A 14,830-nucleotide genomic window follows, 5' to 3' on the forward strand; every position below is an offset into this window, starting at 1 on the left:
CAAATCAACGCGCGGGAAATCGAATTGGCGCAGTGGCAAGCTCCGAACCACCACTAGACGCACTGTTGGTTGAAATGTCGCACCTACACCTGAATCTTATGAATTCGATGAAATTCATAGTGGATTCCAGTCGGTGTATATGGGTAGGGTGAGGTCATCCCATGAGGGCAAACTCTAGATCACCTTGAATTGGAGCTACCATGATCAGTGACGCGCGTGGCGCAAGGATTTAGTCGAGCTCGACGGAGGTCATATGGGCCGAACATGTGTGTCTTGCAGTATAGTGCGCGTTAGATTAAGAGCACCCTCTTTTACGGTCAGCTTCGGATGCCGCGCATTGAATGGGCTAGCTGGATTCTTACGTTGGCCCTCGGGATCGCAGATGCTTGGCGAATGCCGATGCGGATTTACATCCCAAGATGTACCGCCCGACCTTGGGAAAGAGGGAATATGGGCGTTGTTTACAGGATAGGAAGGCGATGGGTTGAACGAGGGATATGTGCCTAGTAGACTAGCGTTTGATAGGTAGCATGCGGGGTAAGAAGAGTGAAACCCAGAGTAAAGAATCTGGGATCTCATACGCACGAATATCGGCACCCAAGAGAACCCTTCGAGTGGAGGGAAATTACCGAGAAAATGAGGGTTGTATTCGTTTGATATGAGATAGCACGTGTAAAGTCGAGGCATGGTGTTGATAAGGCGAGAAAGATAGAGTGTAGTGAGGCACGTTTGTAGAGTTGACCACTGGCGAAAGAGAGGGATAGGTCCGTGCGTGGTTTGTAACGCCACACGAGTGGTAGCGACTGGCGTAAACTAAACCACTCGCTTGACGAAATCGCGCCGGATTGGCGGAGCAGAGATCGAGACTGATTTGTATATAATAACGGGGTGTTCCTCGCCACGCCGAGAGTTACAGCATATCCCCCGGCATTTTTCACAATTGCAAGCAGAGCTAGAGCCAGAGCTGCATACGTACGTTATTTGTAGACCCACACCTGAGACATCCGCGATCGAGAGTTGGGTCGCAGGCTGAGTCATCGGAGCGTGGGTGTAATTGTCAAAGGTCCGTCCTTGCTTGCAAAGTCACGACCACCACCGCGTCTCACGTCGTCTTGTCTTGCTCGATGCGATTGCAGTAATAAGCCCTTTTAGAAATAGTGAGTGGTCCATGGCTGCTATGATATAATGGCTTACCAAAATTGCTTTTAAAAATTGTACTTACGCAGATATGAACGGCTCCACCTCTGTCTTGCCTTCACCCCCAAAAGTACCGTATCCATCTGCACCCGCATCTGGGTCTGTATCTGTATCTGCACCAAGCACGTCGCCGCTGATGGACAATGCACTGAACAAGGGGCTGAGAGAGCGAGAACGGGAGCGAAAGCGAACTTCATTCCCAGCACAGTCTTCTCCCAACCGGCGTCTGCACAAGCCGACCCAGTCGCTTACCCACCGACGACGCATATTCACCAACAGCGATGCCTCATCCGACGACGACTCACATAAGCATCCTCATGGCGAAGAATCCGCTGCCGTAATTTCTGGGGGTCCCCCCAGCCGACAGCGAAGCCCTATCAGCCCGACCCCCGCCTTCCCGTCGCTTGTCACCGAGTCTCGCCCCTCTCCTACTCTGCGCTCTCCCAGACGCCGCTCCCCATCGCCTGCAGACTCCTCCAGTTCGTCATCGTCGGCAAAGACACCCACTCGCACTCGCACACGTGAGGAGCGGGCTCTGGCTTCGACTTCTGGCATGGGTCGCAAGGTTGCAGCATCATTGCAATTATTCAAAGAAACTTCAACTAGCGTGGGTGATGTGGAACTGGCCTCTGTGTCTATAGAGCACCATACCGTCTCGGCACACCATAGGACCGGAACTATCAAGGGAAAGCCACCCGCAATTATATCGCCCCCAATCCGCTCAACTGACGGTGTCGAGGAGGTTCGAGAAGCCCAATTTGTCTCGCGAGCTGATTGGCCAGATCGCAAGCCCACCCAGCGCACCAAGTCGTTTGTCCTCGAGCGAACAGACATCCGGGAACTCGAAACAAACGAGCACGACAATAGCGCTGCCGAGCGAAGGAATACCTCAGAGGGTCTTAATATCTCCTTCGACGATGTGTTTGACGACCCTCGCGGTCGTAGCTGGCAGCGATCCGACCCTTTACCATCTGTATTCGGCAGCAGCACGAGCGTCAGTCGTAGCCCGGATGCTGCCCGTCCCATTCGGAGCATCAGGCAGGAATCTCCCCAAAGGGGCCTGTCTATGCCCTCGCCAACCTCGGTGAGTACGCCATTTCGCGAGGAGGCGGGCGAGGAGGACGAATTACTGTCTACCACCCCCACCACTCGCCCAGAACAGCACACTCATGACAAACAGACCCCTCTCACCCCCCGTCCTAACCGCCGCCCGTCCATGTCTCCTATCATCCGTCGTATAGAATTTTCCCAGCCCTCTGCTACCACCTCCCGATCATCTCATTCCCGTCCCTCTATTTCTCGCACCACGTCAACCAACAAGGTACCGACAACTACCACAGAAGTCATTCTTGATATTCCTTCTCCCACTTCTCGCACGGTTGTCGAGAATCCTCTCGATGCTACTCCTACCAAGCATTCTCAGCCATCTCCTATTCCTGTACCACCTGCTCCTACCCCTCCGAAACGTCTCAGTCCTTATGCTGCGTATTCAGATTCATCAGAATGGGAGACCACATCCGTCACATCTGGCTACTCGGATGCATCAACACTATCCAGATCCTACCCAACTTCCGGTTCTCAAATAAATGGCCACTGCCCAGCCGATAATCCTGAATATGGCGATGTATCAGACGATGAGGACAAAAACGGAGGTCTGGGCAATGATCGACATGATGATCTCGAGTCCCTGAATTTGGATGGTGACCTACCTCCAGTCCCCCTCCGTCCTTTTCGGAATCAAGTCGGGGGGCATAGTGCAATTTACAAGTTTACCAAACGTGCTGTTTGCAAGGTACGAGAATCAAGATGCGCCAATGTACAGGCACTGACGCATTTAATATAGCCATTGGTCAGTCGGGAAAACCTATTTTACGAAGCGGTGGAAAGAGATGCTCCCCCTCTATTAGGATTTATCCCGCGTTATTTGGGAGTAATGCTTGTCAACTATCGTCGTAGTCGACGTCCCTCTCACCCACCCACCCCAGCGCTTATTCCTGATCAACTCGAGAGTACGACCGAGACCAATCATTCCGTATCTCCGGCTCGTCCTCCTGTTCAAAAGGCTGCATCTGCCGGCTCCCCAGTCATCAGAGCTAACCTAGACGAGACCCATTCAACGGATGACGAGCTTCCGGAGGTGGCGCTTGATCGCAATACTCACATGATGCCAACTTGGATGCTCCGACGAAAACGAGGTCTCCGCGCGCATTCAAGCTCTGGTTCGGTAGACACCATGGGCCGACTCGAACAAGTGTCCGAGTCTACTCCTGAGCTTAGACATGATGTCACGACTCCCAAGGCTCCTTCATTGGTCACAACCGGACTTCAAACCAACTTGGCAGGGAGTGCCATCTCTAGTCCTCTGTCCAAGACATTTATCCCCACAAACCGACGAGATGAGAGCGCTCCGACACCTGCCAATTCCCCTGATCAACACATGGGTACCAGATCGCTTCCCCCACACCTTGGCGGCCAAGCCGAGGAGTCGGGAGAAAGAAGCATGGACACCGTCCGCCCTTCGTTCTTGCGACAATCGGGCTCCTTCCACCACTGTTCGATTGGTCGTATGGATCCCCGATTCACTACCGTAAACACCCGATTGAAGGACCATATATTCAAGGATGTTCTCAAGCGCTTCCGACGCAAGGCTGCTGCTTCCATCGGCGGCATACGAACCGAAGATGAGGGAGAAATTGCAGATGGAGAAGGCGAAGGAGCTGCCAGCCGTCGTAAACGCCGTGGCCGTCTCCGGCGCAGGCTCCTTGACGATACTGCTCCGCGTACGTCAGGCGAGAGCACGGCGCTACCGCCCAAGGCTCAGACAGCTCCTGCGTCTCCTATCTTGCGCAGGGTACAGAGTGACGGTATGCTTCACGGCCAAGCGCCTGTCAAGTCGTCTCCCGAACAGACTCAATCTCAAGAAATCGAAACGAAGCGAGGGCGTTCTGATTCAATTAGCATGTTCACACTGGAAGATGAATATCGCCCAGACCCTGCTGTCCGCCCCGCACTCTAAGGAGCCGGAGCCGCAGTTTGGGCCCAACGCGCTCGCAACTCGTCGCGTCAGAACCGCCTCTTCATCACCATGTGGAACCTGACATTCCCGAGTCGACAACTCCGCCTTCGCCTCAGCATTCGCTGCTCCAACCCCCCATCACGCGCCAGGAGCATTTCATTTTACTCGAAGACCTCACCGGGCGGCTGAAGAACCCGTCGGTGTTGGACTTGAAGATGGGGACACGGCAGTACGGCGTCGATGCTACGGCCGCCAAGAAGAAAAGCCAGCGCAAGAAGTGCGATCGGACCACGAGTCGAACGCTTGGGGTACGCATATGCGGAATGCAGGTGAGCGCTGATCGGATTGGATTGGATCGTGTTTGCCGATTGGGCTAACGCACTCGGCACGGGGGTTTTCAGGTCTGGAACACAGTCACTCAATCGTACGTCATGCAGAACAAGTACACGGGGCGTGAGATTCGCACCGAGGACTTCCAGAGCAGGCTCGAGTCGTTCTTTCATGACGGGGAGCGGCTGCTGGTATACCATATTCCGCCGCTCTTGCAGAAATTGTATGCGCTCGCTCGGATTATTCACCGACTGAAGGGGTACCGGTTCTACGGCTGCAGCCTGCTCTTTATCTACGATGGAGACCGGGAGGCGCAAGACGCATATATTCGAGCTGCGTCCGAGAATCCCTCGTCCCGGACCAAACGCGGTGAATCACTCGATCGCGAAAATGGCCGGGCCGCCGAGACCGATACGACGCGCAAAACGTTGCGTCGCACTGCCAGCGAGGACGTCTTGGACGGCCCAACAGCTAAACGAAGTGGCAAACGTAAACGCGGAGAAGTCAATATCCGCCTTGTTGATTTTGCGCACACGATCACCGGCAAAGAAATTACGATTGTCCCGCCTGAGAACGATGAGGACGAGCAAGCCAAGTCCAAAGGGTACGGGACGATCGTGGATCCTTCGGGGAGGTTGTATGCTCGATTCCCGCCGCATCGGCCTGAAGAACCCGATTATGGGTTTTTGTTTGGGATCAAGAATTTATATTCGACTTTGTGCGCGATTTGGAACGAAGAGCGGGCGAAGAGGCATAAGCTTGCGCAACGCTCGAGTATCGATCAGTTGCCTGCGCTTTCGACTGAAGGCAAGCAAATTTTTGATGAGATTTTCGGAACGTCTCACCGGTCTGGAGATACCAATATCGACCTTGGAATGTTATCCACCTAATACCGACTTATGATCTCCCTTTTCTTGGTTTTATTTCGATCATCCTATGCAATGTAGCTATCTCCCTCTCTTTCTCTCTCTCTTTCTCTCTCTCTCTCGTCTCTTTTGTGTGTTGTGCGCAGGGACCCTATGTTGCTTTAAAAAATCGCACTCGTTTTCTACTTTTTCTCAAGATCATCCCATTAATTTTATGTATCATACACTTTTTAGCTATCCGCAATCTGATTTGTTGATTTGTTCCTTGGTTTGTCACGTGGAATTTTGGATTGGCTCGGAGTTTATCGTCATCATGACTGAACATACTGGGTTTCAGCCACGTCGACTGTTCGATTGTGTACTCTGTATAGGCTTGTGGTCAACTTGCTTTCACGGGCGCTAGAGCTTGGAAAATGTCTGACAACCCCACTGAAGCCAAGCCCGAGGAGCAACTGTTTGACAAGGATGGAAATCCCAAAATAAGAGACTCTAAAGGTCGCTTGGTATCTCAGAAAAAAGCCAACCAGCCGTACTTGGCGTAAGCCAACCCCGCCTCCCCTTGGTACCACCTACTAACCACTTGGTCGACCCAGGTACCAAAAGCACCGAGAAGAAGAAGCCAAACGCGCCGAGGCTAAAGCTGAACGTAAACGCATACGCGCAGAAAAGATTGCGCGAGGCGAAGACCCTGGGCCGGATGAAGATCCAGAGAACCTGAGTTTATGGGATGTTCAGGACGGTACTCGTCCTTGCTGGCCTTATCGCCTTGACAGGACAACTCGTGACCGGGAGCTTGGTTTGGGGCGCCAAGGGACGTTTGGTCGATGTGAGGCGCTGGTGGCCAGTGAGTAGAGTTACCTTTTGTGAGTACAAGTTGGGCAGGACTCATGTCTTTGGGGGGTTATAGACGCAGAAAACGATGTTTAGTGAGGCTCAGCTGGCCAAGTTCGATGGGAGTGATCCGTTGAAACCTGTTTACATTGCTGTGAGTAACCTGAGAGATGCCTCAACACCTGAACTTAGTGGGAGGTATAGATCGATGGCGATGTATACGACGTAAGTGAAGGGAGGAGGATCTATGGGCCTGGAGGATCGTATCATTCGTTGTAAGTATTGGTTTATAGCCTACAACGCCTACTAATCCCCCTCCCAATAGTGCAGGAAAAGATGCGGCTCGCGCATATACCACCGGATGCTTCCAAACCCACCTAACCCATGATACCAGAGGTTTGAACGAAAAAGAGCTTGGGGTAAGGGGGAATTTGCACTGGATCGGGACAAATGTTCTAACCACCTCAATAGTCTTTGACCCATTGGAAGAACTTTTTCGCGAAGCACGAAAGTATAGGCATATTGGATGGGTTAACCACCCACCTATCGACCCAAATACACCTCCACCGGTTCATTGTGACGAGGAGCGTGCTGCAGCTGATAGAGCTGAGGCTGCAAAGGCAGCAGCAGTTCGTGGAGCTGTTCCACTACCAGTCAAGGAAGGAAACTCTAAGCATGCTGAAAAGGCAAAGGAAGAACTGTAGTTTGTTTTGGTGAATTGCTGTACATACGTGTAGAAACGACAAACCCGTTTGATTATAAGTTCGGTACCGCTCAAGGTGTCTGACTTGCGTGCACACAGAGCCTTTCGACCATCTCGAGAAAGTGGCTCACACCTCGGCGGACTGGTTTATTTTACCTGAACAAATAATGAGCTTTAGGCTTGGTCTAGCTAACTCAATTCTTGATTCGAAAGCTCTTGATAATGCTGCAAAGTTTTGGGAGAATTCCAAGTACGCGGTCTCATTGTGAACCAAACCGGTTCAATCTAACAATTCATTTAGCCAAACTCCAGTCAATCACATAGATTCTGGTCAGAAGGGCACGATTTGCTTCTCATTGAATTATTTACTCATCCTTCTGTATCGCCAGCCGCTCACCAACTGGAAGATGTCGATACTGGGAGAACAATGATTCGGTGGTGTATGGCTTTCGCGTCAAGGCAGGCCGCGCATTCCCAACAAACGCCACGTTCGAATCGAGTGAAGTGCTTGATATATTGGATAAGCTAAAGAGGTAGGCTAACCTTCTATCAGATAATAGCGTCCATTTCTAAAATGTACCGTTGAAGTCACTCACATCTACAGCCGCTACTCAACTCCATGGGAGAACATCTCTGCTCAGACAGGCCCGAAGATGAAGTCTCAAATTATTATGGACCTTGTGGGCATGAATGAGATGGAATTAGTGTTCCAGATCATGTCTCACCGGCGAGAAGTAGGGAAAGCGGTGAGTAGGCAGCTTTATGACTTTACCTAAACTCATTTTTCGCGTAAGCTTCTAAGTCTGGGTTCGGACTCTTTAGGAAATGGAGTGTCTAGGCCAGGAAAGGTAACCGAACCGAACGGAGGACTTGGTGGGTATATGCATGTTTGCCAATGGCTCGTAGTAATTATGAGTGCATCAGACGAAGGTCGGGTAGGATTTACAGCTGAAGAGGCAAAGAGGCGAATAGAAGAAAATCTAAGAGCGAATGAAGAGAGACCGCTGTTTTAGCGGGGCAGCGGTATGCAACAATTCATTTTTGGGGTATATTCCAATACTAATGTTTCGCAGATTGGTGGAGACACGCCAGAGTATCCTCACGTCTATACTTCGGGTAGCAATATCCATGGAAATATCCTCTCCATGTTTGGGTCTAAATTTCTCCTTCCGCTTGGTACCCAGCGTCATACAAATGAGGTGACCAAGTTGACTGACTCGCACAATTATTGCTAACACCCGAGGCTTGGCTATAGCAATATCAAGAGGTTATTATACCCCCTGCAAAAGCTGTACCGCCTAGAATCAACGAGAGACGCATCCCTGTTGGTGAATTAGATGTCCTGGCGCGAGGCTGCTTCCCTGTATGCGTTCGTTTAGATTCCTTATGGTGTTTTATTAACAAATATCCACAGGGTACCAATCTCTCAATCGAATTCAGTCTATTGTTTATCCAACAGCGTATACCACAAATGAAAACATGCTTATTTGCGGTAGGTCTTGTGAGATTCATATATCAGGCAGCTGAACCAAGTTTTCCTAGCTCCTACCGGTGCCGTATGTAACCTGGATTTTACACAGCGTGTTACTGAACCATCCGTAGGGAAAAACTGACGTTGCAATGCTCACTATTCTTCGTGTGATTGATCAACATCTGAGTTCCAAAAATAACCCTCAAGGTCTTGTGATTCATATATCAGGCAGCTGAAACCAAGTTTTCCTAGCTCCTACCGGTGCCGTATGTAACCTGGATTTTACACAGCGTGTTACTGAACCATCCCGTAGGGAAAAACTGACGTTGCAATGCTCACTATTCTTCGTGTGATTGATCAACATCTGAGTTCCAAAAATAACCCTCAGCAACTCGCGTCTCTGATCCGAAAAAAGGACTTCAAAGTTATCTACGTGTAAGATATCTCAGTTGTGACACTCGTCTGTACTTACTGGGATTTAAGAGCACCTATGAAGGCACTGGCAGCCGAGATAGTCCGTAAACTTGGGAAACGATTGGCCTGGCTTGATATTAAAGTGCGCGAACTCACCGGTATGCATCGTTGGCGCTGAGGGTTTCAGAAACTCAGTCGATCTTCAGGTGACATGCAATTGACGAAGGCGGAGATTGCTGAAACGCAAATAATTGTCACGACACCCGAGAAATGGGACGTTGTAACCCGTAAACCAACTGGAGAAGGTGAACTTGCATCAGTAAGTACTATTGAAGGGCTATAGCAAGTGCTGAGGATAGTCTCAGAAAATTAAACTGTTGATTATTGATGAGATTCACTTGCTCAATGACGAACGTGGTGCGGTGATTGAACCATCATTGCGAGAACGTTAAGACAGGTATAATGTCTGCCTAATGTATTTGAATTAGATTGAAAGCTCCACAAATACAGGTAGAGTCGACTCAGTCCGTAATTCGTGTAGTGGGTCTATCCGCCACATTACCAAATTACGTGGACGTGGCCGACTTTGTTGGGTCAGTTTGTATGCATCTAACGCACGGTTGCCCGCTAAAGCACCCTTAGGGCAAACCGAGAACGGGGGCTATTCTATTTTGATAGCTCTTTTAGACCAGTACCCCTCGAGCAGCATTTCCTGGGAATCAAAGGAAAATCAGGGAGCCCGATGGCGAAGAAGAACTTGGATGAAGTCACATTTGAGAAAGTATCCGAACTGGTCAAAGAGGGGCATCAAGTGATGGTCTTCGTACATGCACGAAAAGAGACAGTCAATCAGCACTGGCGCTCAAAGAAGCTGCGACAGCGGACGACTCGCTGGAAAGCTTCTCGTGTATAGAACATCCACAGTACCAATCCTTCAAAAGAGAGATAGGGGGTTCAAGAAACAAAGAAATGAAGCAGCTTTTCGAGGACGGATTTGGAATACATCATGCTGGTATGTTGCGGTCTGACCGAAACATGATGGAAAAGATGTTTGAAGCCCGTGCAATACCCTATTTAGGTGTTATGTTGTACAGCTACCCTAGCATGGGGCGTCAATCTCCCAGCACATGCAGGTGAGTCAACACTGTACTGTTCGTCTCGGTGAATTGAATAACACATGTCGAAGTTATCATCAAGGGTACCCAAGTATACGATAGCGCTCGTGGAGCATTTGTAGACTTGTCGGTTTTGGATGTGCTGCAGGTGTGTTTTCTCTTTACTTACAAAGCTTCTGCTTTGTTGAGAGTATCTAGATATTTGGACGAGCGGGTCGGCCTGGTATGGAATCAAGCGGTGTGGGCTATATATGTACAAACGAAGATAAACTTGACCATTATTTGAACGTGATGACATCCCAGGTGAGTAGAATGAGATTAGCCTGGGTCACAAGTACTGACACTTAGCTCTTCGCAGCACCCGATTGAATCCAAGTTAGTGGCGGTTGTGATGAGTCTCAAATTCAAAACTAATGATATAATAGGTTGGTTTCAGGAATAGTGGACTCCCTCAATGCCGAAATTGCATTGGGGACAGTATCGACATTACAAGAAGCGGTTTCTTGGCTCGGATACACGTACTTATTTGTGCGAATGCGTAGAAACCCATTCCATTACGGTGAGTGAATTCATTATGATGATTGCTCAATTCCTCATCAAATTTTACAGGAATCTCGCGTGATATGATACAGGATGACCCTCAGCTTGGTGGAAGAAGAATGGAACTCGTAACTAGTGCTGCGAAAAAGCTTCATAGTTGCGGAATGATCAAGTTTCATGAGCGAACCGACTCACTGACAATCACCGACCTCGGGCTGATCGCAGCCAAGTATTATATTCGTTACGCCAGTATTGAAGTCTACAACGAAGTATGTTTGTTTACAAGCCGACTACATCACAATTCATTGATAATTTTTGCTAGATGTTCAAGCCCAAAATGTCGGAAAGCGATCTACTTGTCATGTTGAGCAAAAGTACCGAGGTATATGCGTGTATTTCGAGTGCAATGACTTTTCCTTAACAGCTTTCCCTTAGTTCTCTCAAATTCAGACCCGAGAAAACGAATATCCCGAGTTAGAGGCCTTACTTAAAAATGAAGAAATCGTCGTGTGTCAGCTTCCAGAACCCAAGGTTAGTTCACTCGAGATGGGAAGTAACTCGGTAAAAAAAACTTTCAACTAGCAAGAAGACACATCTAACCGCCGTGTTGGCGTAAGCACTACTGGGAGAAAACATATGGAAAGGGAAAGGGTGGAGACGCAACCAATCGCAAACCAAGCCCGATTGACACGGTGGAAGGCAAAGTAAATGTCTTACTCCAAGCATTCATCTCAAAAGCACAAGTACAAGACTTTGCTCTAGTCTCAGATATGGCATATGTTGCTCAGGTAAGTGCACTCATCCCTCCCATAACCACCAGCTCCCCATACTTACGCTCCAAAAGAACGGTGGTCGTATTATTCGAGCACTCCTCGAAATCGCAGTTAGCCGCAAATTTGCCTCCACAGCAGCGAGCCTCGCACAAATGTCTCTTGCCGTCGAAAAGCGGATTTGGCCATTCGCCAATCCAATGGAACAATTTCCCGAGCTCTCCCGTGATCTTATGCACAACCTCACCACCTGGGCTGACCACCTATCTCCGGCCGAGTTAGCGGAACATAACGCAGAAGAACTAGGCGCGCTGATCCACATGAATTATAAGCATGGGGGTGCACTACTCAAAGTTGCCAAATGCTTCCCCCATGTCGAACTTTCCGCACGTGTCCGTCCATTGACAACAGAGTTGTTACGGATCCAGGTGGAAGCGACTCGAAAGTTTGATTGGAATACCAGGCTGCACGGACAGCGCGAGCCATTCTGGGTTTGGGTTCAAGATGAAGAAGGGAATCACATTTTGCAGTTCTCAAAGGTTGCCTTCGTGGCCAGTGGAAACAATAACACGAAAACAACGGTAAAGGATAAGGAAAACGTAGACGGACATATTTCCAAGGATCTTCCCGGTTCGAGCAAAGCAGAATCTTCAAGTAAAGCCGGAGGACCGAGCAAAGCCAACGCTAGTGGAGGAGTCTCATGGTCTGCTGGGTCCTCAAAAGTACTACGCACAGACTTTACTATCCCATTACGTGTGGTTACGGGAACCAACAAGACCTTGACTGTTCGTTTGATATCAGACAGATGGATAGGAGCCGTGTTTGAGGCTCCTATCTATCTTGCAGATACTGTGTTCCCTAAGACTGGGCAACTCCCTACACCCGTACTTCAGCTGCCGTTCCTACCTTTGAGTGTATTCCGGGATCCTAGGCTACAATCAACACTTTCAGATTACTCTATTCTGGCGTTGAACGGCATGCAAACCCAAGCATTTTATTTAATTATCCAAACTGCGCAGAACGTTTTGTTTGCCGGTCCAACCGCCAATGGAAAGTCAACCCTGGTTCTTTCTGCTGTGTGGTGAGTTCAGTGTCGTGTCTCCCAGAGAATAACTAATAAATTGGGTGTTAGTAAATCGCTAGTTTCCACACCGAAGTGGTCTATTCTCATTCTGACCCCTCGGAAACGAGATGCTCGAGATGTTGTATCGATACTTAGAAGATGGGGTGTCGATGCAACGCCAGCAAGCACACGAGACTTCGATGCACATCGTCCCGGCAGGGCATATATTACCACACCCTCGAAAATTCTTGAATGGGCATGCAATAACTATCAAACTATATCCAGTAGCCCATTCGTTCGCAATTTAAACACAATAGTGTTTGAATCCCTGGAATCTCTTGATGCCGAGTACGAGCTTGCTATTGCGATCCTTCGACATGCAACGCAAACGATACCCGTGCGATTTATTGGAATAACTGCTCCATTGACTGATACTTCCGACATTGCGAATTGGCTCGCGGTCCCTACGCGAGGAAATTACAGTTTCAGACCGCAAGATAGAGAACAAGACCTCGTCACCAGTTCTCAAACTTTCTCTATCCCTCATTCTGGTGCTCTTTTTCGCGCAATGGCTAAGCCAGTGTATACCGCTTTACGCTCCATGGCACCCGTGGAAACGGCCATAGTATTTGTTCCTGCGCAAGGACTTTGCCGGGCGGTAGTGGGTGACCTAGTAACATCATGCGGAGTCGACTTTAATCCTTTGGGCTTCCTCGGGAACGGTGTAACTCCAGACGCAATGGAACCATACACACAACGTCTCGATAACAAAGACTTCTCAGATGGGGTGGCGCATGGTATAGGGGTTTACCATGACCGGCTCACTCCACGGGACCAGCGACTTATGCTCGAGTTATATGCAGAAGGGACAGTCCGAGTCCTGGTTGCTCCTCGTGAAACGTGTTGGTCTATCCCAGTGAGGGCAGCGCGAGTGATCGTAATGGGTACGCAGTACATTGAATTTGATCCGGAAGGAGACAAGGAGCTACGGGACTACACCTTGGGAGAAGTCATACGTATGCAGAGTCGAGCCGTCAGATCGGGAGCTGCGGGGTCATTCATCCTGATGTGTCAATCAGAGGATAGGGATACTTACATGCGCTTCCTCGAAAGCGGCCTACCTCTCGAGTCCGAGCTTATTGAGAACGATTGTGTAGTCTTGAAGAGGTGGGCGCAAGTGATGAAGGGGGCGAATTTGCTCAAGAGTCCTCAAGATTTGTTGGATATTTTGGGACATACTTACTTACGAAGGCGGTTAGCGGCTAATCCCGGCTATTATGAAGACGGTCCTGATGCAACGAACACACTTGAGAAATTGGTTGATTTAGTATGGGAAACGTAGCTATATGTACGCAAATGTATGAATTGTCGATTTAGTATAAACGAGTCGTTAAATTGAGTTATAATTAGAACCCTAAGTCACACTTGACCTTCCACGAGCTTTATTGGGGTCACATGGATGTTTTGTTGCGCATATATAGTGCCGTGTTGAACAAAACTGGTCGTATCTGCTTACAAGACTTCACAAAGTGCCTCCTCCTGCGGTTATAACAGTCGCGGGGGTGTACAAAGTTAGCCCTTGATCAATGCGGCTTAATAACACATTGGGATGTCGAGACCTCCCACTTTGTTTGGAGTCATTGCTCCGCTCCTTTTATATTTCCTTTGTTGTGCTCCCCTCCTGTTGTAGGCTTAAGCACTTACCGGCTGGCACTGGGTAGGATATTGGTCTCCTAGACACTCTTTTATTCCTTTTTGGTTCTTATGCGTCGCTTCTGTTCCCTCTTCCGGTTCTCCTACTTCTATCTTGGAACACCCATGAGCAGCAGAGAAGTCTCAGGGTGCTTTGTACATCAAGTAACATGAATTTATTTGTATCTACCTGAGCGAGGGGCGTCAGAATACTATACGTTATTAGCATACAGATGCAGAAATGTATAGCAGCCAGCTCGCTGTGTTATGGGCAAAACGATGCTGAGAATACGAGGTGGAGAAAAAGAATTAATGGAGAAGAGCAAGGATGACCTGGAGAAGGGTAATAAACACGGGTAGGGGTGCGAACTGCGTAATCATTGTTGGTGAACAACCGATTGTACAAGTCGAACTGGGTCATAGGTGGGGTGAAATAGCATGAGAATAGAAATGGTCTGGTGAAGGTTTGTACAGACCCAGAGTGTTAGGGGCTGTTGTTAGTGGCGAGCCATGGGTAGCACCCATCACTTGTTTGTGTCAGAGTCTGAAAGATGCAATCAAGCGGACTTTTTGTTAATCTACAAATAATGAAGTATACGGCTGGGTCGGCGCCAGAGTGTTCTGAAGGACACTAATAGAAAGGTAATACTCCCACAGATGAGAATCTATTTGAACAGGGTCATTAGGGGATTGATAGGACTAAGATTTAGTTGAAGTAAATTTGGGACGTCGTGCACGCATAGATCCATAGCGTTACAGTATACATAAACTCGAGTCCAAGGATATTCGTTCCAGGTTAATGGCTCAAACGTCTTGACATGT

The 14,830-nt window shown here is 49.0% G+C and overlaps 4 protein-coding genes across 4 annotated transcripts; all 4 read left to right on the forward strand.

Annotated features, from left to right (window-relative positions):
- Positions 1-1,228: 1,228 nt before the first annotated feature.
- On the forward strand, positions 1,229-5,433 carry RhiXN_03987 (inositol-hexakisphosphate kinase; the record flags this gene model as incomplete). Its single annotated transcript, XM_043323804.1, has 5 exons — positions 1,229-2,989; positions 3,041-4,061; positions 4,156-4,259; positions 4,306-4,542; positions 4,615-5,433. 5 exons carry the CDS (start codon positions 1,229-1,231, stop codon positions 5,431-5,433), a joined length of 3,942 nt encoding a protein of 1,313 aa, XP_043176223.1.
- A 389-nt stretch (positions 5,434-5,822) lies between these two features.
- Positions 5,823-6,944, forward strand: RhiXN_03988 (cytochrome b5; the record flags this gene model as incomplete). The annotated part of the gene is made up of 6 exons (XM_043323805.1): positions 5,823-5,947; positions 6,003-6,127; positions 6,183-6,253; positions 6,317-6,394; positions 6,445-6,515; positions 6,566-6,944. The coding sequence occupies 6 exons, from the start codon at positions 5,823-5,825 to the stop codon at positions 6,942-6,944; spliced, it is 849 nt and encodes a 282-aa protein (XP_043176224.1).
- A 166-nt stretch (positions 6,945-7,110) lies between these two features.
- Positions 7,111-9,741, forward strand: RhiXN_03989 (DEAD/DEAH box helicase; the record flags this gene model as incomplete). The annotated part of the gene is made up of 16 exons (XM_043323806.1): positions 7,111-7,193; positions 7,333-7,476; positions 7,548-7,689; positions 7,738-7,820; positions 7,957-7,966; positions 8,017-8,142; positions 8,199-8,306; positions 8,358-8,435; positions 8,486-8,494; positions 8,546-8,621; positions 8,667-8,680; positions 8,728-8,849; positions 8,898-8,986; positions 9,035-9,147; positions 9,339-9,421; positions 9,471-9,741. 16 exons carry the CDS (start codon positions 7,111-7,113, stop codon positions 9,739-9,741), a joined length of 1,551 nt encoding a protein of 516 aa, XP_043176225.1.
- Positions 9,742-9,797: 56 nt separating this feature from the next.
- Positions 9,798-13,658, forward strand: RhiXN_03990 (activating signal cointegrator 1 complex subunit 3; the record flags this gene model as incomplete). Its single annotated transcript, XM_043323807.1, has 13 exons — positions 9,798-9,840; positions 9,923-9,961; positions 10,015-10,091; positions 10,142-10,246; positions 10,302-10,318; positions 10,369-10,502; positions 10,553-10,752; positions 10,806-10,865; positions 10,919-11,014; positions 11,066-11,095; positions 11,128-11,271; positions 11,328-12,334; positions 12,386-13,658. 13 exons carry the CDS (start codon positions 9,798-9,800, stop codon positions 13,656-13,658), a joined length of 3,225 nt encoding a protein of 1,074 aa, XP_043176226.1.
- Between the last annotated feature and the right edge of the window lie 1,172 nt (positions 13,659-14,830).

This window comes from Rhizoctonia solani, chromosome 1 (assembly GCF_016906535.1).
Source record: "Rhizoctonia solani chromosome 1, complete sequence".
NCBI lineage: Eukaryota > Fungi > Basidiomycota > Agaricomycetes > Cantharellales > Ceratobasidiaceae > Rhizoctonia > Rhizoctonia solani.